This window comes from Sminthopsis crassicaudata, chromosome 3 (assembly GCF_048593235.1).
Source record: "Sminthopsis crassicaudata isolate SCR6 chromosome 3, ASM4859323v1, whole genome shotgun sequence".
In the NCBI taxonomy this organism is placed as follows: domain Eukaryota; kingdom Metazoa; phylum Chordata; class Mammalia; order Dasyuromorphia; family Dasyuridae; genus Sminthopsis; species Sminthopsis crassicaudata.
In genome coordinates, this window is record NC_133619.1 from 71,414,771 (window position 1) to 71,440,348 (window position 25,578).

General features: G+C 32.6%; 1 protein-coding gene across 6 annotated transcripts in view; it reads left to right on the plus strand.

Annotated features, from left to right (window-relative positions):
• ERBB4 (erb-b2 receptor tyrosine kinase 4) overlaps window positions 1–25,578 on the plus strand; it is a 1,327,834-nt gene that overhangs the window by 1,064,248 nt on the left and 238,008 nt on the right. For all 6 annotated transcript variants that reach the window (XM_074298794.1, XM_074298799.1, XM_074298793.1 and 3 more), the window contains 2 exons: window positions 7,450–7,572; window positions 16,237–16,335. In XM_074298794.1, the coding sequence (XP_074154895.1) occupies window positions 7,450–7,572; window positions 16,237–16,335 (222 nt within the window). The remainder of the gene's footprint in view (window positions 1–7,449; window positions 7,573–16,236; window positions 16,336–25,578) is intronic.

Genomic DNA, 25,578 nt, shown 5'->3' on the forward strand with positions numbered 1-25,578 from the left:
AAATTCCACTAAGATTAAATATCGATAAATGCCATGTGGCAGAGTAAATAGCACGGTGTATGTTTTATCTTTGGTACACCCTGACTATGTGACCCCTGGAAAGTCACTGAATTTCTCAGTATTCTAGGTATCTCTAGAACTTTAAATGGGAAAAAAAAAAGTATCTGCAGCAGTACTGGAAATTTCTTTATCAAGAATACTCTATCCCAATACAATTGTAGCTCTATTCCCTATCACTTCATGTAACAATTACAATGGAATGCATAGCTCTTTAATAATGATTCATTGTGTAGAGCATTAACTCTTTTGATCTCAAAAATAAATCATACTTATAAGTATCTACTAGCTCATGTTGAAACTATACTTACACTGTACAATGAGTTCTCGAGAAGGAGCTGTTGACCTTATGGTAGATTTTATGACTTGTGGCTTACTTGTAAATGAGCTTTCAGAAAATATTTTATTTTCCCCTGGAAAATCCTGCTGTTAAATACATCTTTAACAGATCAAATATAGATCACAAAGTACATACATATGATTTCAACTGGATCTTACATCCTTTTTCAATTTACATTAATGATTTTCATGACACATCTGATCTCATTTATTCATAGAGCTGTTGAACGAGCATAAACAAAGACAAATAAATGAAACAAGTTCAAATAGCTCATCAAGAGAAATCAGTGTTGCCATGCATTTTCATAATAGTATTAAGGCATTTGGTATGTGTTCTTGAGTAAATCTCATTATAGCTTTGAGCCCCAGATTCTTCTTCTCTAAAATGGGAATAATAATAATACTTGTCTTTTCTACCACCCCACAAGCTCATTATAAGAATTGAATTTGATAATACATGTACAAGCATTTGGCAATTATATTGCAACATCGAAGGAAATTTATTAGTGGAAGGAGAATAGAAGATCTAACATTAATGTTGTATTTTATGGTTAAAAAGCACTTTATATATTCTTCCTCTTAATATATATTACATCATTCTTATATACCTTATCCTTATGCATTTATTTATTTTTGTGCATGTATTACATATTTAAATTTTTCAGGAAACCCAGTAACCTCAGGAATATAGATCATCTTCCAAAAGGACAGATGATAACCAATCTATATTTGATTATCATATTCATATTATTAATATGTATTCATGAGACAGATATCTAGAGCTGGATAGTCATTTAGTCCAATCACCTCATTTTACAAATGATGACAATGAGATATAGAAAGTTTTAGTCATTTAATGAAGGTTGCACCCATAGAAAATAGCAGAGACAGATTTTGGATCTAAGTCATCAGATATGTTTTGAAAATTCAAATACCTAAAGAAGTTGTTTGAAATTTTGCTTTTTTGTTAAAGCTCTTAAAAAAGAAAATCAGATGTGGGATCGAAGTGTATATTAATAAAAGTTCAGAATAATATATCTTGACATTATAAGAAAAAAAAAAAAAAACTGAACACCTTACTAATGATACCCAAGCAGTTCCTACATAATAAGATGGCTCATTCCAAATAAAGTAGCTCTTTTTTTTCTTGTATTCATTTTGCTATTAACAAAATGTTAAGGTGGCTCTTTCTGTGTTTGTGGCTTCAAGCGTCTTGAATTCAATCTTATACCATTGTATTAATTGTATTTTTAGGGAATATTTTCACAACTGAAATATACAAGAGAACCAGAAAAATATCAGGGAAGCTAAATTCTTTAACTTGTTTAAGTATAGATATGAGGGCATGTAAGATAGATAGATGATAGATTTATATTAAGATACATTTATCTTGGTCAAAGAATATGAACAGACAATTTTCAGATGATGAAATTGAAACTATTTCCACTCATATGAAAGAGTGTTCCAAATCACTATTGATCAGAGAAATGCAAATTAAGACAACTCTGAGATACCACTACACACCTGTCAGATTGGCTAAGATGACAGGAACAAATAATGATGAATGTTGGAGGGGATGTGGGAAAACTGGGACACTGATACGTTGTTGGTGGAGTTGTGAAAGAATCCAGCCATTCTGGAGAGCAATCTGGAACTATGCCCAAAAAGTTATCAAACTGTGCATACCCTTTGACCCAGCAGCGCTACTACTGGGATTATATCCCAAAGAAATACTAAAGAGCGGAAAGGGACCTGTATGTGCCAAAATGTTTGTGGCAGCTCTTTTTGTTATAGCTAGAAACTGGAAGATGAATGGATGTCCATCAATTGGAGAATGGTTGGATAAATTATGGTATATGAAGGATATGGAATATTATTGCTCTGTAAGAAATGACCAGCAGGAGGAATACAGAGAGGCTTGGAGAGACTTACATCAACTGATGCTGAGTGAAATGAACAGAATTAGGAGATCATTATACACTTCAACAATGATACTGTACGAGGATATATTCTGATGGAAGTGGATATCTTCAACATAGAGAAGAGCTAATCCAATTCCATTGATCAATGATGGACAGAATCAGCTACACCCAGAAAAGGAACACTGGGAAATGAGTATAAACTGTTAGCATTTTTTTGTTTTTCCCTCAGGTTATTTTTACCTTCGAAATCCAATTCTTCCTTTGCAAAACAAGAACAACAAAATTCAGTTCTGCACATATATATTGTACCTAGGATATATTATAACATATTTAATATGTATGGGAATGCCTGCCATCTAGGTGGAGGGAAGTAGGGGAAAATTCGGAACAGAAGGGAGTACAAGGGATGATGTTGTAAAAAATGTTATAATTATAAAATAATTTTAAAAGAAGATATATTTATCTCTTTAGAGAGGTTTCTCACTATCTATATGTATATAAGTGCATTTGAAATCTGCATGCACATCTAGCTTCAGAATTTTGACAGGAATGACTATAAGCTTATAATTATAATTTTTAATTTCCATTATTGTTAATGTTCAAATAATAACCATTGTATAATGCTTTAGAGTTTGCAAAACACAGTGTTTATACATTATCACATCCATCCCAATTGAAGTCTCAGTGAGAGATGCAAAGGATCCTGGCCACATGATAGTATCATTTACTGGAATGATCAGAAGAGAAAATGAACCCCACAGGGGGAAATTACCATTCAGACTATTTTAGCAGTAGCTTAATATTAGGGGTAAAGTTTCTGCTTATACATATTCTTTACAAAGTAATACCCAGCTATTGATAGACATACCTACACACAGGAGCCTGTCCGCCAAATGAAGTAGACCATGATGTTCATAGAAGCATGATAATAGTACCCATGCTGTAAAGGCACAATACACTTAACCTTGTAAACAGACACTTTGAAATACGGTGGTGGTTTCAAAGCAATTTGAGAAGGAGTAACCCTTAATTATTTCTCTTACACAGTAATAGGACAGGCTATTTTTCTCTATTTAAGTATAGTCCCTTTCATTTAACTTTTAAAGATACATTGCTATTTTCCTTGCCTGCCCTTTCTCAGCTGCTTTACAAGTGGACAATATAGAGAATTTTAAAATGGGTAATGGTCTACAGTTAAGTACATTTAAATCTAGTTAAAAAACTAAATCTAAAAAGTGGTTATCAATAGTCTTATGGGGATTTGAAATGGAGTAGAGGTTGCTTGCACTATGTGCTTGACAATTTGCTTTCTAAACTCTTTTTTTTGGGTCAGTAAATTGTATAAAAATTTCAATGTCAAAATTGTCATATTTGAAGCGGATATAAATTGGAAAAAGAGAATAAAGTTGCACTAGTGGAATTTAATAAAACAAAACTTTGGGATGAATGTAAAGTCTTATACCGAAAGGTCTGGAGGAACTAGTTATTACTGGTTGTCTAAAGCCTACTGGTAAATTTTCCATGAAAGATTTTATCCCTTAGACATCAGGAAAAACTAAAAATCAGGGCATGATTTACTGTTTTGCCAATTGTCTAGACTTAACTAATGGAAAAAAAAATAATGCAAATAAACCTAAAAAGTGTATTTTGTGAACATGTGTAATACCCCCATCCCACCATACCCCAGACAGCCGATTATTGTATATTTTCCAATACACCCCTGCTTATATTGAATTTCTAAGTACAAAATTTGAGAGATAAAGTTAAGAGCAGTTTACCTAAAAAAAGATTTTTGACTGTTGTAATGAAGCTTGATAAGAGTCAACAGTCTGATAGGGCAGCTCACAAAACTAACTCAATAAGGTGAGATGTTCAGGACTAAGGAAATGCTAGTCCTATTATACACTCCATTCAGACCATGTTAGAGTGTTGTGTCTGTTCTATGAGCCATATTTTAGGAAGGATGCTGATAAGTTGCAAAATATCATGAAGGAGAAAACCAAGATAGTGATGGCTTTTTAGTTAGTGCCAAATGAGAATTAGTTGAAGGAACTCAGGAAGTTTAAGTCTGAAGGCAGGCAGACTCAATGGAAACATGATAGTCATCCCCAGATATTTACAGCTCTACTTGATGGACTGTCATGCAAAGTAATAATAATAGTTAAATTAATTTAATGCTTTTCATTTTGCAGAATACTTTATTATACAGTATTCTGATTTGATCCTCACATGGAGACGCTTTGTTCATTTTACCTATGAGGGAAAAGGAGACCTAGAGAATTTAATGACTTTAGTCACAGAGCTGGAAAGTTACTGGAGCAGGATTCAAAGAGGGATTTTATTTTTATTGTTTATTCTCATATGGTATAATAAGCAATGGATAGAAGTCACAGAGAGGAAAATTTAGATTTAATATCTGGAACAATTTCCTAAAAATGTCTTCCCAAAATATAATCTCCTAAGCTATCTTAGTTGCTATCTAAATAACCCATTACTTGGTTATACTGTAATATGGATTCTTCTACTTTTTTTATTAAAACTTTTTTTATTTTCAAAATGTATGTATAGATAATTTTTCATCCTTGACCCCTGGAAAAACCTTCTGTTCCACATTTTCTTCTCCTTTCCTCCACCCACTCCTCTAGATGGCAAGTAATCCAATATATGTTAAAGATGTTAAAATATATGTTAAATTCAATATTTGTACACATATTTATACAATTACCTTGCTGCACAAGAAAAATCAGATCAAAAAGGAAAAAAAAATGAGAAAGAAAACAAAATGCAAGCAAACAACAACAATAACAAAAAGAATGAAAATGCTATGTTGTGATTCCCCTTTCAGTTCCCACAGTCCTCTCTCTGGGTATTGATGACTTTCTTCACCACAAGATCATTGGAACTGGCCTCAGTCATCTCATTGCTGGAAAGAGGCATATCCAACATGGATTCTTCTAACTCCAAGATCATGTATCTTAAAGATTTGATTAAATTCATATTTTATCTTATCTTTGTTTCACATAAGAAATATTACATACGTGATCTCTCTTAATGATACACACACTTCCTCATTAAATCTACATTTCATATCCTACTATTTTAGTTCTCCTCACCAACCACATTTACCTAAATTATTTTCTTAATCTTAATCTATTATAGCTTCCAGCCATATTGATTATTACTTTCCCCTTTTAAATCTTTCCCAATTCTCTATTTTTGATCATGATTTATCTTATGACTAGAATGTCTTCATTCCTCTCTGCCTCCACTTTAGTCATCACTACCTTGAAGACTAAGCAATGGTATATTAGATAATATACTAGTTCTCCAAGTTTAAAAAATGCATCCATGACACTCCATTAAATTGAATCTTCACTATGAGCATTTTACTAACATTTTTTAAGTCTAGACAAACAACAAAATTATAGATCAAGCCCCAAATCATAGAGTGCTGATTTCCTAAATATACATTTCTACAATGAACATTTGGCAATTAGCTAATTCAAGTTTCTTTCAACCCATTCATGATTGAACTTCATAAAAACCTACCCCCCAAAACTTTCAGCAATGACACCCTCCTTCTATGCTTTGTAATTAATTCTTGTGTTTCTCATTTTGTCTTTATGATTTAACAGAATAAAATTACAGTTTTTGATCTTGAAATCACAAATTTTACCATATTAGCTTTTATTTGATTATATTCTCTAGTCAAGCTTATCTTAATTCTGTCTTTAGATTATAAACTTATTGGAAGTAGTAATTTTTTCATAGTCACGGTTATCTGCAGGAGACCAGATTTGATCTTTGTAATCTGATTGACCCCATTCTGAGATCTGAATGAAGTGAGTTGTTCATAGTCCAACTAATAGTTAACAAAATAATTTTCTTAGTCATAGCAAGAGGATATTAATAGAAGAAAAATGATATGCCTTAATGATTCATTTGGTTAACTGGTTAGATCTTCTTTGATATACTCTTTGTCCTGGTGCTTGTTGACTATCTGAAGCCTATAGAAAGCCCTATATCTCCTAATGTTATGACTTTCTTTGGGGGAGGAGGGAGTGTACTCAGGAAATACAAGTTTATATCCATGTTGATCCAAGAAATACCAACAGAGTCCCAAGTCTTACTCCCATGAGCTAATGAAATTTCCAAAACAATTTAATTACTTCTTAAGGGAAAAAAAAAATTCTCTTGATTGGGATATTGTTCTCATCAGATCAAAATAGTACATAGTTCAATTCAAAATAGGCACAGAGTTAATGATTGGAATGGTTAATTTTAGAAAACTAATATTCATATTATTTCCTAATGAGTTCATTTCATAATACTTAAAAGACTTTGTTTTGTTTAATTCAAAAAACAGCATTGATATGACTATGTATACATCTGATGCAACAGTTCAGGTCATAGATATATATTTTGTTTAGCAAAAATATGTGTCCATACCTATTGCCATAGTAGAATGAAATATAAAATGTGCATATTTAGAGACATCTTCATTCTAAATGTTCATACAAGCTATTTGTGTCCAACCACAAGACTCTATGGTAGAGCCTTCCAGTCTTATGTTTGTTGATCATTGACCTGGTCACAGGGATGACATTTTGATCCTCTTCAAGCATGAAGAGCAACAATGAATTCAACCAATTATAGCCAAATATTACCTTGGATCTGGAAGTTAAGAGACTGATCTAGGTGCTCATCTTAGTTTTAGCATTCTCTAATCACATGATCTAAAGGAAGTCATTCTTCTTTGAGAAAAAGCTTATTTTTTTTTTTTTTTGTTAAATGAGGATCATAGTTTGTGCCTACCTCATTACTATGAAAATTAGAGGAAATTCTTTTGTAACTCTGACCTCAAACACTAGCTGTATGTCAGTTAACCCAGTTTGTTCCATTTTCTTACTGTAGAATGAACTGGAGAAGGAAATGAAAAATCACTCCAGTATTCTTTGCTAAGAAAACACAAATGGGGTCACAAAGAGTCATGACTGAAAATAACTGAATAGCAACAGTAAAATAGAATATACATACACACAGACATATATATTTGTAAGTATGTGTGTATATATAATTATTGAAGTTATTTAATAATAAAACTGACAATTTTAATTCCTTTGTTTATCAGTTGGTAGAACCCTTAACCCCAAGTGGAACAGCACCCAACCAGGCCCAACTTCGTATCTTAAAAGAAACTGAACTTAAAAGAGTGAAAGTACTTGGATCTGGAGCATTTGGAACTGTGTATAAGGTAAGTCAAAGTTTTTGAAGAATGAAATATTGAAGGTGAAGATAGCTTTAGAATTTTGCTAGCCTGATGAATATGTGGCAGTATTGTAACTAAGTCATTTTGAAGCATCTAGCTGCTAGAGAATTGGACTTAGGTATAAAGAAGATCTCCATTGAAATTTTTCCTCAGATGATTATTATTTACATAACCTGTAGGCAAATTAACCTCTCACCTTCAGTTTCCCTATTTGTAAAATGGGGATAATATTAGCCTCTAAAGTTGTTATGAAAATCAGATAAGATAATATATGAAAGTGCTTTTCAAAGCTAAAAATAGCTATATAAAACCCAATATTATTAATGTCAACATAAAATAGAAGTTAATGCATAAATATATACTCATCTCTTTGGCCTATATTATAGAAACATTAAATCAACTCCTGCAAATATATTCTACCTATCCTTGAGAACTTGCTTAAGTGCTCAGGGCCCTGAGGCAGCTAAGTTACAGAACAATTTCATTTGAATGGATATGAGTAATTTTCTCTGCAGGAGATCCTTAAACAGTTAAAATAATGAGTCAAAATTGATTAAAAACCAAACAAGTAGATATTAAACTTTGGAAATGTGAATGAACTAATAATCCAAGATTGGAAAGAAATTTTATTGTAATGTGAAACAAAACACATTAGTAACATTTTAAATAAAAATTATAGAATGAGGCAGACCCCAAATAATATGAAGTGTGAAGTAGGAGTTTCTTGTTGGAATCTATCCCCTTTCTTTACACCTAATGTCAGCATCACATTTTCCTTTTCCAATCTTTCCTGCTTCCATCCTCATCCAAGGAGCCTATCCTTAGTTTAGAAGTCCCCAAACTCCATCATTCTAAGAAATATTAAGTAACACTTATTGAGCACTATATAACACTCATGGAATTTTCAAAGTTATACACAGGTTTGAATTTTTTGGAAGACTTTTATTAGAAGAGATGTCACCATTTTTCTTTGTTGAATCAATCAATCAACTGACAAGAATCTGTAAATATTTGTGTACCATATATTGTATTAAGTGAATAGCAATACAAAGATGAAATGCACCAAAGTAGAGAGCTAACATTCTAGGATTGTAGATTTTTATACTGATTTTGTTTCAGAATAGTAACATTTGGAATACAAATCTATGTTTTCCTCCTAAAATGTGCCCCCCAAAAGCGATTAATTTTTAGTTGCACAATCAAAATATAAGAAATCTTCCATTGTCAGGGATATTTGAAGTATTAGTTGAAAAGATCAAAATCACTTAATATGTTTCTTAAAGTTCCTATTTGTTCAGAGAATGGTTTTCTCATTTGTTTCAATAGTATACAATAAAAACCCTAGCAATGCAGCATCTAATTTTGTGTTTTAAAAGGTTACTCATAAACTAGACTTATTTATGTATATGGTAAAAATACTTCAACTAAATTCTTTCAAATGCCAGTCCCAAAATGTCAGTCAAAATAGAAACCATTTATTCATGTTATTTCCTGTTGAACTGTCTGCCAGTGTAGTTCTGGACTTTAAAGCACAAAGATTTAAAATCCTATTAAACTGATCTAACTATGATGTTTTATTAATAATATGCAAACTGATTTAGTGGAGAAATGATATTGCGGATAGGTGACCTCTGACCATCTCTCTGTCATCCAAGTTGTATTATTGCTTCTGGTTCTATGATATGAACAGCATGCCCTTCCTAGACCTCTAACGGCTGATGCTAAGAATTTTATGTTCAGAAAAGAAAAAAAAAAAAAAGGAGGTGGAACCTTGTATAATATAAATGGAACAGCTTAGAATAAGCAAACCATAAATGCACAATCATTCTTAGACTCTAAAAAGTGAAAGATAGGGATTGGAAGAAATTTTTTTATGTCAGCTATTCATTAGCCATTCTAGAGATTTCTGCCTCCATGAAGGAAATCAGACTATATTAACTTTGATCTTGTGTTTAACTGTATATCTTGTGTCATGTATGTATATACACATACATATATGTACATGCACACATATGTGTCGGTGTATGTATATATTATATACATAATATAGCTATAATACAATATAATTATGTAGCCTATAATTCAACTATTATATGCTATATGTACATATATGATCTTATTATCATAATGTTTTAAAATATAATGTCATAAACCAAAAACTATCATATTTAAAGTGAGTCATTTATTAGTGATAAAGAAGCTCAGACATAGAAAATATGTCTATAGAAAAAATACTAGGGAGAATTGAAAAATGAAGTATTGAATTTCACTGAGACTGACTGTCAATCTGGATAATTTGGCCCCTAAAGCAAATAAAATAAAATAAAATAATTCAATAACAGGATTCTTTTCCACTTCAATTATCTGGATAATTGCTTTAATTCTCTACTTCACTAGACAGAGCCTTACAGAGTTACAGAGTAAGTTAGTAGAAAGCTGGAATTACAACCAGTAGCCCTTGAGTTTCTTCCAGTCTGTTGCTTATCACCTCAGCCATGCTGACTCTTTTGAATATATTGAAACTTGACATATTTTGCAAAACTTAATGCAAATTAGGAAAAGTATGTGACTGGAAAGAATGGTGATATGGACATGTGTCAGAATTTGAATGTATGACTATGCCTTCTTGTTTCAAAAATAACCTTATTTTGGATGGATCTCATTACCCAATTGCTAGTGTATTATTTACAGGCTCTAAGTTATAATCATGAAGTTAGGTTTTATAGAAAAAAATTGGCTATATAATGATTCTAAAGTGGATATTAACTAATGTACACAGCAGGGAAGAATAATTAGCAGTTAGGGAATTCATTAATTATGGTCTTGTTTACATTTGTTATCAAGAACCATAATTTGTTTATTTAAGTGATGTTGTAATACCATAGACATTTTATACTCCACATTCCCTTATCTTCCTTTTTTCCCCACAGACAAGTCACAAGACAAGATTTGGCTTGTTTGTCCCTTTACTACTGATTTCTGACTGCCAACACCTCCTCTCTTGGCCTTAATTCTATAAGCTCTGTATATGGAAGAAAAGACAGAAATTTTTGTCTCTCATCTTTCATTCCTTCCTGAAATCCTCCTTTATGATTTTTAAGCACCGCAAAGGATTATTGTAAGGATTTTAATAAGAAACAAGAAAGTTTACATATTTTATTTTTTTTTGTTAATTCAATTGTTATTTGCAATTATACAGGAAATGTGGACTTTATTAACACAGCTTTCCCCTTTTTGCTGTAATTTACCTTTTTTTTAATCCCTTAATTCCTTCTTTAGGTTCTTTTTTAAACAAAGTTTGTTTCAGTTTTGTCTAACTTTGTCCATAGATCAAACTCTTGAGTTCTTCCTTAAGGCAGGCTGACTTTGTTAAGATTTTTAGAATCTTTCTCTAATATTGGTTTCTAATATAAAACTTCAAGGTTTAAGGCAGTTCATTCTAACTTTCTATGGCATGCCCACCAAGGCTTATCTTAGATAATATCCCTGAAATGGCTATGTAGTAAGCTCCCTTTCCTATGAACCTATGGCAATTCTTTCCTTACTTATGGCAAGAAATTGATTAGAAAGAGTATTCCCTAAATGGCCTCCAAAGATTCCTCTTTTAAGTCCTTTGTCCCAGTTTAGAAGTTGACTCTTTCATGTCCCTGGAAATGTTAATTGCACAGGCAGTCACAAAAGTTTTAATAAACTTTTTCTGTGAGCCAGATATTATGCTACCTGCTGAGGATACAAAAAAGGGGGAGGCAAATAATCATAAAAATAAAATAAAATAAACCCCAACTAAACAAAGAACAAAAATTCAATCTGCTCTGATGGATTTGATGGAGATATACAAACAAATATGTACAAAAGTATATTTAATACAAATGGATGAATCTAAAATAATCAAATGATAGAAGCTATTCACATGACATAAAATTGCAAAAGGTCTTAGCTAGGACCTCAAGGAAATCCAAGATACAAGGAGAAAGAGATGAAGAAGGAGAAAATTCCAGGGATTCAGAATAGCTGGTGAAAATGTCCAATCATGATATAAAGTATTTTATATGAGGAATAGCAAGGAAAGCAATGTCATTGGATCACAAGGTGTGGGGGATGTAGATAAGAAAACTGGCAGGGTGGAGGATGCCAGCTTATGAAAGAGTTTATATTCATCTTGGAGTTGATAGGGAATCACTGGATTTTACTAAATGCAGAATGAGGTTGGAGGGAGGGAAGTAAGAATTATCAGGCCTGTTTTTTAGTAAGAACAATTGAAGCAGCGTGTAAAACTGGAGTTGGTAAGACTTCATGGAAACCTACCAGTAGCTATTGTAATAGTCTAGGTGTGGGAAGTTATGAGCGTTCATAAGTGTAGTCACAGTGTCAGAGGAGAGAGGGAGCAGTATACTTATATATTATCTATCTATCTATCTATCTATCTATCTATTATCTATAGATAATATATAGATATGTCATATGTCATATCTCTATTACTATATAGATAGTAGATAGAGATATGCATATCTATGCACTTATATTTAGATATTATCATAGGTCAATCAATTAGACTTTAATCACAGATTGCATGGAGAAGAAAAGAGAGTTTTAAGAGAATGAAAGAGAAATAAATATTATATCTAGGGTACAAATTGGTGTGATTGAGTTGATGGCAGTACCCTTGACATTAATAGGAAATTAAGAAGAGAGGAGAGAAAATCAAAAGCTCTTTTTTTGGACAGCTTAATTTCAGAATATCTTTGGAACATCTTTTTGAGATGTCTGATTGGTGATAAAAACATGAGAATGGAAATTAGAAAAGCTTAAAGCTAGCTAAGTAGATATAGACATCTTCAAGAAGGTCTAGAGCTGAACCTTGGTAGATACCCAAGGTTAGGGGATATGACATGGATAATGATCTAGAAAAGGAAGTCAAGTAGCACTCATATAGAAACGAGTGAAAAGCATGATGAACTTGTAGTTACAGAGTGAGAGTTCAAATTTCACATCTCCTGCAAGCTACCTCTGTAAACCAAAGCAAAGCATTTAAAATCTTGGGTTTTAGTTTCATCAATAAAATGAGGAAGTTGGACTGAGTAAACTCTCAGGTCTTTAGTTCTAAGAATATGTTCTTATTATTTTACTAATTGAAGCTCAAGTTCTATCTCAAATGAACAAAAATTATTTTTAACCAAAGAAATACAAATAAACTCCCATTGATCAATTGCTGTCTCCCTCAATATCTCAAAGTTATACAAAAAGTCTATGCAGGAATAGTACAGTATGTCCACAGATAAGTAATTTTATTTGACAAGATTATGGAATAAAATGTGTATGAGTAGTACTCTTTTTTTAATGCAATAGATCCACTAATATGTTATTATAGTTGTTTTAAAACACTCCATTTTCATAGAACTCGAAGTTTTAGAATTGTATTTTACCATAGAGGTCATATTTCATCTAATATCTTTGCAACTGAAGAAATTGAGGCCCAAAGAGAGGCCTAGTTAATTGGTGACTGATCTAGGACATTAACCCAGGTTTTCTAACTGTAAGTTTATTGAGATTCCCACTACACACTGACTTCTAAAATTACTTCATAGACTAGTTCTTAGACATTTCTCCACCTTGTATAGCAACAGTGGGAAAATATAGCCTCCTGATCTTTTTTGGTTTAACAGATTCTTTTATCTGTTGTGGTAGGGCCTTTTGTAGATTTATTGGCTACTGACACTAGGTTCCCCTTTTTAGTTCTCCCCCAGGGAGAATTTAACAATTAAAATTGTTCCCTAAGTCACAACTACAGATTCACTTTTGTTAAACTACTCTCACATTTATGTCACTTCTTGGCTTTCTATTATATAGTTGCAGTACTCATGGGAGAATATATGTTAGACAAGATGTATTGGACCAGAACTTTCTCTTATTTTTCTTTTAAAGTCATGACCAATAATTTTTAGGAAAGAAAAGAGACTTATTGAACTTATAGTCCAGGAATCAGCGTCACTTAATATCAAGTCGGAGCTTTCCTTCTGGAGCCAAATATCATTTTTATGTGCTTCATGACCACATATATGTCTACTCTTCTTGATTTAATTGATTCCATGAAAACTGTGTTAAGTGATTCTGGCTTTGACCCACCTTTCTTGCTTTACTCCTCATTTTATACTCATATGCCAGCCAAACATGGTCAGGAGCTCTTCCCTGATCTTGATTTGCCATTGCTGGTGTCAATGCATGAGTACATTCAATTTCCCAAGCCTAAAATGTAATTCCCTCTTTGCAAAATCTCTTCCTCCCTCCCTCCTTTTCTGTCTCTGTCTCTGTCTCTGTATCTGTGTGTCTATTTCTCTGTCTCTGTTTTTCTCTCTTTGTCTGTCTCTCTTCTTTTCTCCCTCAGTCATCCCCTCCTTTCCCCTCTGTCTATCTCCCTGTCTCTCTTCTTCTCTGTCTCCCTCTCCTTCTTTCCCTCTCCCTCCCTTTCTCCCTCCCTCTTTCTCTTTCCATCTCTCTTTTCTTCCCTTTCTCTCTCCCTTCCTCTCTTTCCTTTCCCCTTCTTCTTTCCCTCTTTCCCTCCTTTTTCCCTCCCTCCTTCTCTCTCTTTGTCCCTTTTTCCCTCTTTCTCTCTCACTTTCCCCACCTTTCTTTCTCCTCCCTCTCCTCCTTTCTCTTCCTTTCTCTCTCTCCAAGGTTCAACTCTAGTCTGAATTTCAATAGCAAGAATTCCTTGATTCTAGTTTCTTTTACATTCAATACTCATTTTTTGTATTCTCTTCCTCCTCAGTCTTCCTAAAGCATTTTTCTCAAATATCTTCTTTGTTTCCATCAACACCTACCTTATGTTATACTTGTCTTTGTATCTGTTCTATCTTTTTTTCCCTAGTAGGATATGATCTCCTTAAGGACAAGAACTGTGTGTTTTCTCCCATCTTTATATATCCAAATATATATATATATATATATATATAAACCTAGAGTTGATGGGCATTAAAGTATTTGCTCAAGGACACAAAGGTAGCAAATATTATAGGAGGGAGTTGAATCCAGGCTTCCAGACACTGAATAAGTTGTTCTTCCCTCTTTACCGGACAAAGCAGAAGATATATGTAAATATACATATGCATATACATATCATATATGGTCTCAATGAATATATCATAATAGTCATAATATATAATAGTCATATATATGCATATATATAAACACATTTACACATGCATATGTAAATATACATATATACAGAAGATACATATAACAGCAGATGGAGAAATGGATAGCTTGTGATACTATATATTCATAATATCAAAGGAGATATTGTAAATTCAATTCAGTGCAAGACATTTATTAAGTACCTGCCATTATGTCCAAGATACCAGCAAAGAAATGACTTTAATTATAAGCATATCTGTAGTATAGTCTCTGTCAATTTAAATTAAAATCTTAAAAATATATTTTTGAAATGAATATGTTTGCTTTATTTTTCTTTTATTCACTGCCACATGGTGAATAGATCTAAATACTGTGTGTATGTGTGAAAGTATAAGCTATAAGCTAGATAATGTAGTGGATACAGCACAGGAATTGGAATCAGGAAGATTCATCATTCTGAGTTCAAATCCTACTTCAGACACTTAATAACTGTGACCAAACCCTTTTTGCCTCAGTTCCTTGTTTATAAAATGTGCTAGTGACAAACCATTCCAGCGTCATTGCCAAGAAAATGCCAAATGGGATCAAATAAAGTCCAACATGATTGAAATTAATAAATAACCATAAAAACATTTACCTTTGTTACTCAGAAGAAAAAAAATAACAAGAAACAAAAAACAAAACCAATAACTTCAACATCTAAACAAACATGGCTTTTGTATTTAGACGATTTAATAAATGTTCCCAAACAAGGTTTGTTGAACTTTCTACTTTTGTAAATTTTATAAACTTATTATAAGATTGTTATTTAAAAGCTAAAATTTCCCTCCCTCTTTTCAGTATTTCAGTCGTCCTGGATAGAAAAACATTTCTTTTCATTTTTGTTATGAAGGCACTGCATCTCCATCATCTAAATTCTTTGGCAATGCAAAAGAAATTCAGTCAAATTTTGTAATTCTTTTTGGTTGAGAGAGAAATCTAAAACTAATATTAGTAACATATTACTATAACATATTTCTTCCAAGGAACTTCAAGTGTTTTGCATATATACTATTCAGAAAAAACAAATGAGATATCCTATGGTGGCTAATAGACATTATTTTCCTTGAAAATTGAGTCCTAAGTCAATCTGCATATAAAGTGACAATATTTTCTATTAGCTTGTCTTTTGACTTGCAACATAATCATATTATCAGCTGGAAAGAACTTTATAAACCATTGAATACAATCCCCTTTGTTAACATAGGAAAAATCCTAGCTACAATGAGGTAGTGACTTGTCCAGTAATCTTGCTCTTGAAGTGATAAAAGAAGACCTAGAAGTGAGATCTCCTAATTCTTAATTCAGTGTTCCACCCCACCGCCTACATGTTGCCTCTAAATATGGGCTTGTTTGTGATATTATTTCTTTTGTGATCATTTATTCAAAAAAATCATTTTTGATAATAAGCAGATAACAAACATGTGTTTTATATTAATCAATTTTTAAAGTGTAATTTCTTTTTCCTTTCCTCAACAGGGAATTTGGGTTCCTGAAGGAGAAACAGTAAAGATACCCGTAGCTATAAAGATTCTCAATGAGACAACTGGTCCAAAAGCAAATGTTGAGTTCATGGATGTAAGTACAAAGAGTTCAGGTCTTTGATTTCTTTCTAGTAGTGACAAGGCTATTTGATAATTTTTAAACAAAACAAATATCAACTTTAAAATAAAAATCCTTTTTCTGCAGTTTACAAATTGTGTCTTCAGAAACAAGGTTAAATCCTAGGTCTCAAAAATTCTCTAAGACTATCCCTGACTAGAGTAGGAAACAGCTTAATTTATGTCTATACTTTTGATTTAACATAAGTAGATTTAACCAGAGCATTTGGAAGTTAGGCAGACCTGGGCCCCAGTATTCTCTGAATTGAATGTTTCTCTTTATTAACTCTCCTGTCTAGTTTCCTAGATATTGTTCGCAATTCAATTACAATTCCTTTTTTAAAATTCTTCCATAAAAGTGTTACAAATGTAAAAATAAAAGTATATTAGCTATTTTCATTGGATGCTACAGAAATTATAAGGATATTACTTTTAAAATAGCTATGTCAATTCATAATTATCATATGTGTTTGCAGTGAGGAGGGGAAGGAGTGTTATATTGGTATTGATGTAGGAAAATGACCCCATCTGTTCTTTTTTGCTATGGTCCTGGCCTCTTTTATAAAAGGTTTTATTGCTAAGTAAGAGTTGTGATTAAAATGTGTTGTATTGGATTTAGAAGCTGACCTGAGACATCCTATATTTGAAATGTACTGTCTTTGGTTCAGACTCCTAAGTTAGAACCTTCTAGAATCTTCTATTGAATAAAAGCCTTGTTAGTCCTAAAGGAGAGATGTGTTGTATAAGGTCAACCTATTCATGACCTCAAATAGGCTTCCCTTACTTTTAGATCTCCAAGCATCAACTAAAGACATATTTAGCACATATTTAGGGTAGTGCCTGAGAATATTCCCTTTTGAATCATTTGAAAATTTCTGGCATTGTGCCTGGAAAATATCTCAAAATATAAAGCTGAGATGTTTCCCAAGAAATAGACAAGTGTCCTATTTTAAGTTGATCAGAGATAAAAATTTGCAAAAACAATGTCAAATTTTAAGGAAAAAGTAACAATAAAAACTTTACCCATGAGTAGAAATGGTAGACTGTGTGAGAGAGAAGCAGTCTTTATATGGCCTAGGATGCACTTAGTGCTGAAATCCAGAAGAATGTTAATAACTCTGCTGGATGCCCTGGGAAGCCATTTTTGTCATATTTCCATGGAAACAGGAAGGCAAAAGGGGGTTAAGAGGCTACAAAATAATCACCTAAAAGCTTTGAAAACCTCATAACTATTTTGAATGATTATTTGAAAGCTCCTAACCCCATTTTTTTTTTTGGCTGATCCAAAGTCTATTCCCATGGAAACAGGAGTAGGAATGGCAACTTGAAATCTTAGAGTACTGCTGAATTTTAGATGAGGTTGCAATTGAGTCATGAAAAGAGTCATTTTCTCAAGGTTCCTGGTGGATTTGGGAACTGACAGTCTCCAGGGGGGGTCCCCTTTTTCTCTTTTTTAAATATTAAAAATAGTGGGAAATATTTTAAAATTTCTTTCTATCCCTCTTGTGTTGTATCAGTGAGACAGATTAACATGTTGAGAGGCTACCAACAGCACGATTTCAGAATAGGGCAGACACAATTCTTTGCCTGCTATTTGATGCTTTCCTTCATGTTAGTGTAGAAGAAAGAAGCATGTTGACTAGTGAAGTGGAAGGAGCCTTTAGTATTATATTTCTGGTTAAAGTAAAAAATATGGGAATATTCCTATACTTGATGGCAATCTCTTCACTTACTTCCAGTTTATTTTGCATAGACCATTAATAATCTTGGATGCAATGCTGAGCAAACAGTATATTGATATTAGAGAAGCAAATTAGATCACAAAATGTTTTTCAGGTTACTAAAAACAAAAATGGATTACAAATAATACAAGTGGCTTCCTACATTTCTCCAAGGGCAAAGTTTTATTCCAGAATGAGATTATGTGTTTTTAGGAACACAGTACTTGAATTGGGTAAACTTTGTGTGGGCAATAGTGACTTTGTGAAAGGTAGAGTGGAAAACTGGCAGCTGAAGTAGAGTCAAGAAGATCTGGGGTTAAGTATCAGTTATACACATACTGGGTTATGCCCTCAGATTAATTCTTTATGGGTATTGATTGCAGTGTAAGTGCTAATCAGCATTGGAAAAGGGGTTTCCTCATTGGTATTCCTTTGTATAAAAAAAAAAAAATCACACATTGTTGTTCAGTTCATGACCTCTTAGACTACAGGATTTATGCGGCTTGTTGGCAAGGATACTGGAAAGGTTTGCTATTTTCTTGTCCAGTAAATTAAGATAAACATAGGTGAAATTTTTTGTTAGATTCACCCAACTAGCAAATGTCTAAGAATGGATTTGAAATTAAGTCTTCTTGAATCCAGTTCCAGTATTCTATCCACCTAACAACCCCTAAATACACATACTTAAACCTTGATGTAGAGTAGGTTGAAAAAAAAAATAAAGATGGCAAAGAAAAGAATTAACTTGCAGTGATTTCAGAATCTTATATTGTATTGAACTGCATATGTATTTTATTTGTTTGTCACTCATGAATTCATTGATGCAGTGCATTGGTGAGTCAGATACTTTTACTAACACAAACATTACGTGCTTGAGTTGAAGTGTGAGAGAGTTGCCTGAGAGGTTAACAGAGGCAGCTTTTTTTGGGGAAGCATTTAAAAGCTAATAAGGGTCAAAGGGAAGACTTAAATATAGGCTTACTGACGCCAAAGATAATTATCTATCTATACCATACCATAGTACCTTTCCCAGGACTTTTTTAACTGAATTATTCTATTCAACTATTCTGATGAATGTAATGGTTGATATAGTTGTAGCCCACACAGGGGAAAAAAATGCATACACACATATACACATACATAACATGTAGGATTCTTGCATACATCCAAAAGAACAATCAAACACAATCTGATTTTCTTGGAACCTTCACAGCTGACAAAATATATATTGGAAGTAGTTTAAATTCTATTACATGCCACACTAAATGCAAGGGGCAAGCAATTTGACCACTGAATTGTCATCTCAGTGTCTCAGAACATTTCTAATGGATTTCTAATAACAATAATGATACAGCATTAATGATGAGTGAGTGAGTGAGTGACCATCCCTTCTTCCTGCTATGTGAGGAAAACACTAAGCAACAAAAAAGATCCCATCTTCAAACTTTGTTGAAGGACAGCTTGTATTTCACATAAGATTTTCATTCTTATTTTCAAATAGGTCAGCAAATGCTCACTCTTTTTTTCTACCCAGCATGACTAAACATAGCTAAGAAATAATGTTAGTGACTAGACTTAATGGATTTGGGGAGCATGGCCTATGAAAATCGGACATGTCTCAGTCAATTTGTGGAAAATAACATTTGAGCATGCACACAATAACTTTTGAACTATCTTAAAACATAATTCCTGCATGAACATTTATATTCAGTTTCACTGAAATCCCAGTATGGCTCCTGCCACTTTCGTTGTTCAGAGAAATTATCGGAACAGGAGGGATACAAACCCAAGCCTTAGCATTCACTAATAATTTCTACAATTATCATAAAAACTACAGTTTTCCTTCAAATGATCATGGCTACATAAACTATTTTGCCTGTGGACTTAGTGTGAAAGACCTAAATCATTCTTAGATTGTGCTTTTTGGAGTTGAAAGCAGTATTTCCTAGAGAATGACAGTTTTTGGAAGGACTTCATGGACATTTAATATAATTTTATGTCACTTTCAAGATGAAGCTATTTTATACTAATATAGTCAAATGACTGAACAATTTCTTAAGAAAGATAAAGGGAGGGGACAGCTAGATGGCTCAGTGGATAGAGCACCAGCCCTGAAGTCAGAAGGACCTGAGTTCAAATCTGATGTCAGACACTTAACACTTCCTAGCTGTGTGATCCTGAGCAAGTTACTTAACCCCATAACCCTTTCAGAAAAAAAAAAAATAAATAAATAAATTAAAAAAAAAAAAGATAAAGGGATAAAACAAAATTTAAAAAAGGGGGGGCAAGAAAGCATACTTAAGTGAGGCTAGAATGAGGAAAATTCTACAGTCTTCTAGTCATATTCCAGTGACTTCTCAAAATTGCTTTCTTTATGTTTAACCCCAATGTTCTTTGTTTCATCATCAACCATCCTGTTTACTTAATTACCTCATTGCAATTGGACTTCCTGGGAAACTGTATTTTGATTTGGTAGAGTATAATTTACAAAGCTGTGAATTAAATATTCAAAATTGAACCTTATTGTGGCATTTAGTTATCTCCACTCAGATAACCTAATCCTAGTTCATAAGAACCTTTGAAAATAAAAACCTTTGTGTGTCTACATCCTTTACCCCTTAGTAAAGCAAATGTATTTTCATTGTTGCAGTCATTCCTTAATATATATATATACATATGTAGATAGATAGATAGATAGATAGATAAATATATTTATCTATTATATATATGTATATTTAAATGCCTGGTATTTTTTTTTGCTTTCTACTCTTTACAAATTATTCATTTTTATTCTGAAATTAATAAACACCAAACAAAATGAGCATTTTCATATAAGAAATGGAATAGGGAAAAAAAGAATGCAAGTGAAATTGTGTCTCTTTTTATTTGCTTTTTCTTATAGCATATAATACATCTAACTTTAAAAGCTTCCCTGATTTCTTAAGTCTTTTGTTTTCTTTACACTGTTATTACTGTGTAAATGGATCTTCTTTTTCTTTAGTCTATGGGTCCAATAATGATATTAATGAGTTAAAGGCTTTTCACATTTTATGACTTTGGAGGCAATGCTCCAAATTGCTTTCCAGAATGTTTGGATCAATTCACAATTCTACCAAGTATAACTTTGTGATGGTTATCTTATAGATCCTCTAAACAATGGCTACTTTCCTGTTGTGAGGTTTCTTTTTTTTCCCCTAATTTGACAATTTTATTGATGTATGGTACAATCTGAAGGAGATTTTAATTTGCATATTTAAAATTATTAATTATTTTGAAATATTTTAATATAGCTTTTAACAGTTTAGATTTCTTCTTTGAGAAGCATTTGTTCATATCCTTTGACCATTAGTTTATTGGAGGTAATTGTTTTTGTATATTTGAATCTTTTCCTCATATTTTGGATACCAGACCTTAATCAAGGGAATGATAAAAGTCCCTCTCTCTCCATTACCTCATTATCTTCTAATTTTTATTATATTAGTGTAAATATCTCTATGATATTTCCATTTTTACTTTTGTTGGTATGACTCACCTCAATTTAAGGTCTCAATGCTAAGATTGGATTATATATATATATATGTATGAATATATTTAAATTGATTCTCTTTTAAAATTGGAGTAACTCCAAGAAACAAAAGATTAGATAATGATGAATGTTAAGGTGATGGTGATCATAATAAAGATCATGTATGATACATGATCTTTATTTGGAACTTTCAGGTTTACAAAGTCTATTATATATGTTTTCCCATTTTATCCTCATGACCCTGTGAGGTAGGTGCTATTATTATGACTTAATAGATGCTAGTTGATTGCACCAAGAGAGATTGAATGACCTATTCATTCACATGGGTTTATAAAAATAGTATCTGAAACAGGACCCAACCTTAGATCCTCTGGACCCAACATGCAATTCTATCAGCTCATTGTATATTCTGTGGGATATTCTATATGTACTCTCCTAAATCTCAGTATATTTAGTCATGTATGGTACTTTATAGTCTTCATTTACAATATCATCAGAAGTTATTCCTGTAGTTCCCAGTTACTATCCACTGGTAATTATGTTAAGTGATGATGACATTTTATTTTTAAATTTTAGACCAGATTTAAATCCTTTAAGCCAAATAAGTTGAGCTGATTCAGAGGGAAATAGAGTAAGGCTAATTTTTTTGGTCAAAAATGGAAAAAATCATCATAAAAAAAGCTTAGCCTTTTAAAGATCACAAAATCCCCTATGGATAATAAGAGGAATTTTGAGAGGTCAGTTAACTCGTCATCTCACCTCTAAGCAAAATTGTACTTAAACTATCTTCAACAATTTTAGACTGTTATTTTTCTTAAAAATCTCTTGGATGGGATATTTTGTAATATACATTTGAATCATAATCTGCTGTTATTCATAAACACCTGTAGTAAGTGATACTTCCTGTGGTGGTTAAATGTTATTCTTCTTTTATGTAATCATTTGGCACTATCAAAGATAGAATGAATAACAATGCAATCTTCATGAGTGCTTTATTTTTTTTCTTGGTATTAGAACTGCCTAGTATATTTTCAGGCATTGAGTAAGCACTTAATAAATACTTATTAATAGATTGATTATTTCACCTATAACTAAGTTTCTATGTTATTGAATACCTATTTTTCCAAACTTTCATCTTGTCTTCTTTATTGGAAGAATGAGGGATGCTTAACTTTTTTGAAAAAAAAATCCATATTCATGAGATCTCATATTCACTGATGTTACCATATTAAGTCCTCATTGAGTCCTTTGCAATAGAGAGACTTTGTTGCCATTATTCGGTACATCTGACTCTTCATGACCCAATTTGGGATTTTCTTGACAACATGCTGGAATGGTTCATTTTACAGATGAGGAAACTGAAATAAGCAGAATTAAATAACAGTCAGGGTCACATAGGTATGTACTAAGTGTCTGAGGAAGATGACTTCTTGACTTCCAGCTTGGTAATCTGTTCAGTCATTATCTAGCTAATAGAGACTTTATGACTATTATTATTTTTCCTGATATATAGAATTGCTGGTAGAAAGAATTTAAAAATTCAGAATAGGAACTACTTTGCAAGAGTGTTCTTAGATCTTGCCAAGGGAATTGAGAATGATTTGCCCAGGTTTATATATGTTATTAGGTCCAGAACTTGTCATAGTTTTTGGTAGGAATAATAAAGTCCATGAGAAGCAGTGTGATATACAGAGAGCTGACCTAATTGTCAGAAAAAGTTGAAGTTGAAGACCTGAGTTCAAATTCAGCTTCAGACACTTAACATCCAATTTCAATTGCCTTGCCAATTTTTTTTTTTAATTGACTGTATGGCTATCATTTTATTGTATCCTCAAGGGAATCCCACACATAAGTGATGTAAGCTCTACAAACTTTTCTAAGGGACATCTACATAAGATTTAACACTTGTCTGTTTTTTAAAACCAGTGCTTTATTTCAATGCATTGTTTTAAAAGTAATTGTTCATAGTGTTATAGGCTGTCAATAAAAAGCCTAAGATGATTTTGATTTGCACTCAAGTTCAAGTAATAAGATAATCTTCATAGTTATGTTAGATGCTTCTTGTGGCTCCTGAGTACCCCTCTGCTCCCTAGAAGGTGAAGTGTTCTCATCATTGTAATGAGGCACTCTGTCACTTATTATTTAGCATAGAGCTAGGCACAATATGATTAGGAATCTGAGTGAACTACTCTGTAGTGGTTGAAATATTAGACTGGTTTGTCACATTACAATAAGCAACCAGAAACAGCCCTTCATCTCTTCAGAAATAAGAAACTGAGTTTCAGTAAGGATCCCTGGGATCTACAATTTTTATCCATGGTTTTGATCTACTTACAAGTTTAATCTAACCTCTCTGAACTTAAATGTTCACATTATCTATTAGAAAATAATTAGAAGCTGTAAGCAAAAGTCTGCATACACAAAGTTCCTTGGGAGTCCCCAAGCTCATTGAGTTGAAGAATTTGATGGATGTTGGTCAGCTGATATTGGGCCAGTGGCTAATAATAGAAGGAATTGCTGCTTAGCTAGGTGAGAAAATAAACTTGGGAAAAATGAAAATGAAACATTTGGGATTTATGATTGGACATAAATTTCCCTTTTTCATTAGTTTCCTGGTAAGAGAATAGCCAAGGGAACTGATCTTTTTGCTGGTAGTTTTATAATTAAGATCAACGGGGCCTCTGGATTTTACCTAAATTCCCTGCACTTTGCTTTTATTCCCAAGGATAGAACTTTTAGTCAGCCAGGATATGTTGGGTTTCAGCTCCATAAAAATGATAAATATAACTGACCATTAGTTTCAGAATTGTCAGCTCTGATAAGACTGAGCTAAATAAATTAGTGGAAACTTTTAGAAACGGTGCAAATGCAAGGGATTTCTATGTAGAACTAGAAAATATTCCCTTGTTATAATTAAAATATCAGAATTTTGTCAAAACAGCTTTTCACTGAACATCCCATTTTACCAGAAATGCTTTCTTTTCCCCTTTCTTCTATACTTTGCTGATTTCCTTCATGTCTCAGCATAAATCTTAGTAAGTACCAGAAGCCTTGCCCTTCCTGTTGCTAATCCCTTCCCTCTGAGATTACTCTCCATTTACCTTCTCCTGTGTCTTATATATTCATTGTCATTTGTGTGTTGTCTCTCTCACTATAACATGACATCTTTAGGAAGTGATGAAAAGGGAAGGGAAGGGAAGGAAATAAATGTTTATATAGCACCTACTATGTGCCAGGCATTATGCTAAGCACTTTACAAATATTATTTCATTTGATTCCCACAAAAAGCCTGGGAAGTTTTGTTATTTCCCCCACTTTATACTTGAGAAAACTAAGGGAATCAAAAATTAAATAACTTGCCCAGGTTCACATAGGCAATGAGGCTAGATCTGAATTCAGATCTTCTTGACACTGACCCAGCATTCTATCTGTTGCTACTAGATAGTCCTTGGTGGCAGGAATTATGTTCATTATTATTATCTTTTCATCACTAGTGTTTACTACAGTGCTTATCACATACTAAGTGCTTATTAAAAATACAAGTGATAAAACAGAAAAGAAAAATATTTAACACTAATTTATTGTTTTCTGTTTTTATTACCTATTTTTCTCTCCCCTCAATTTTACTATGAAATCTGTGAGCTTAGGACCTTATATTAGACAATGTCCTAAAAGTCTTTGAATTTTAAGTTAATACGCTAATATTTTTGGGAAATGCTGTACTTCCCTCATATTACCCTGTCTAGATTAGGTAGTACATACCAATGTTTATGGTTCATCATTAGGAAAGTTGGCTTTTTTGACTACATAGAGCTTACTGGGTTAGAGTCTAATTTTTTAACAATCCTATTTACCAAAGATGCTGACAATGATTGCTAATATTCCAATTATATATTAAGTATATGAGCATAGTACAATTCCTAAGTATATAATATTCATATAATATATAGTACATTAAGCAATATTCCTCAGT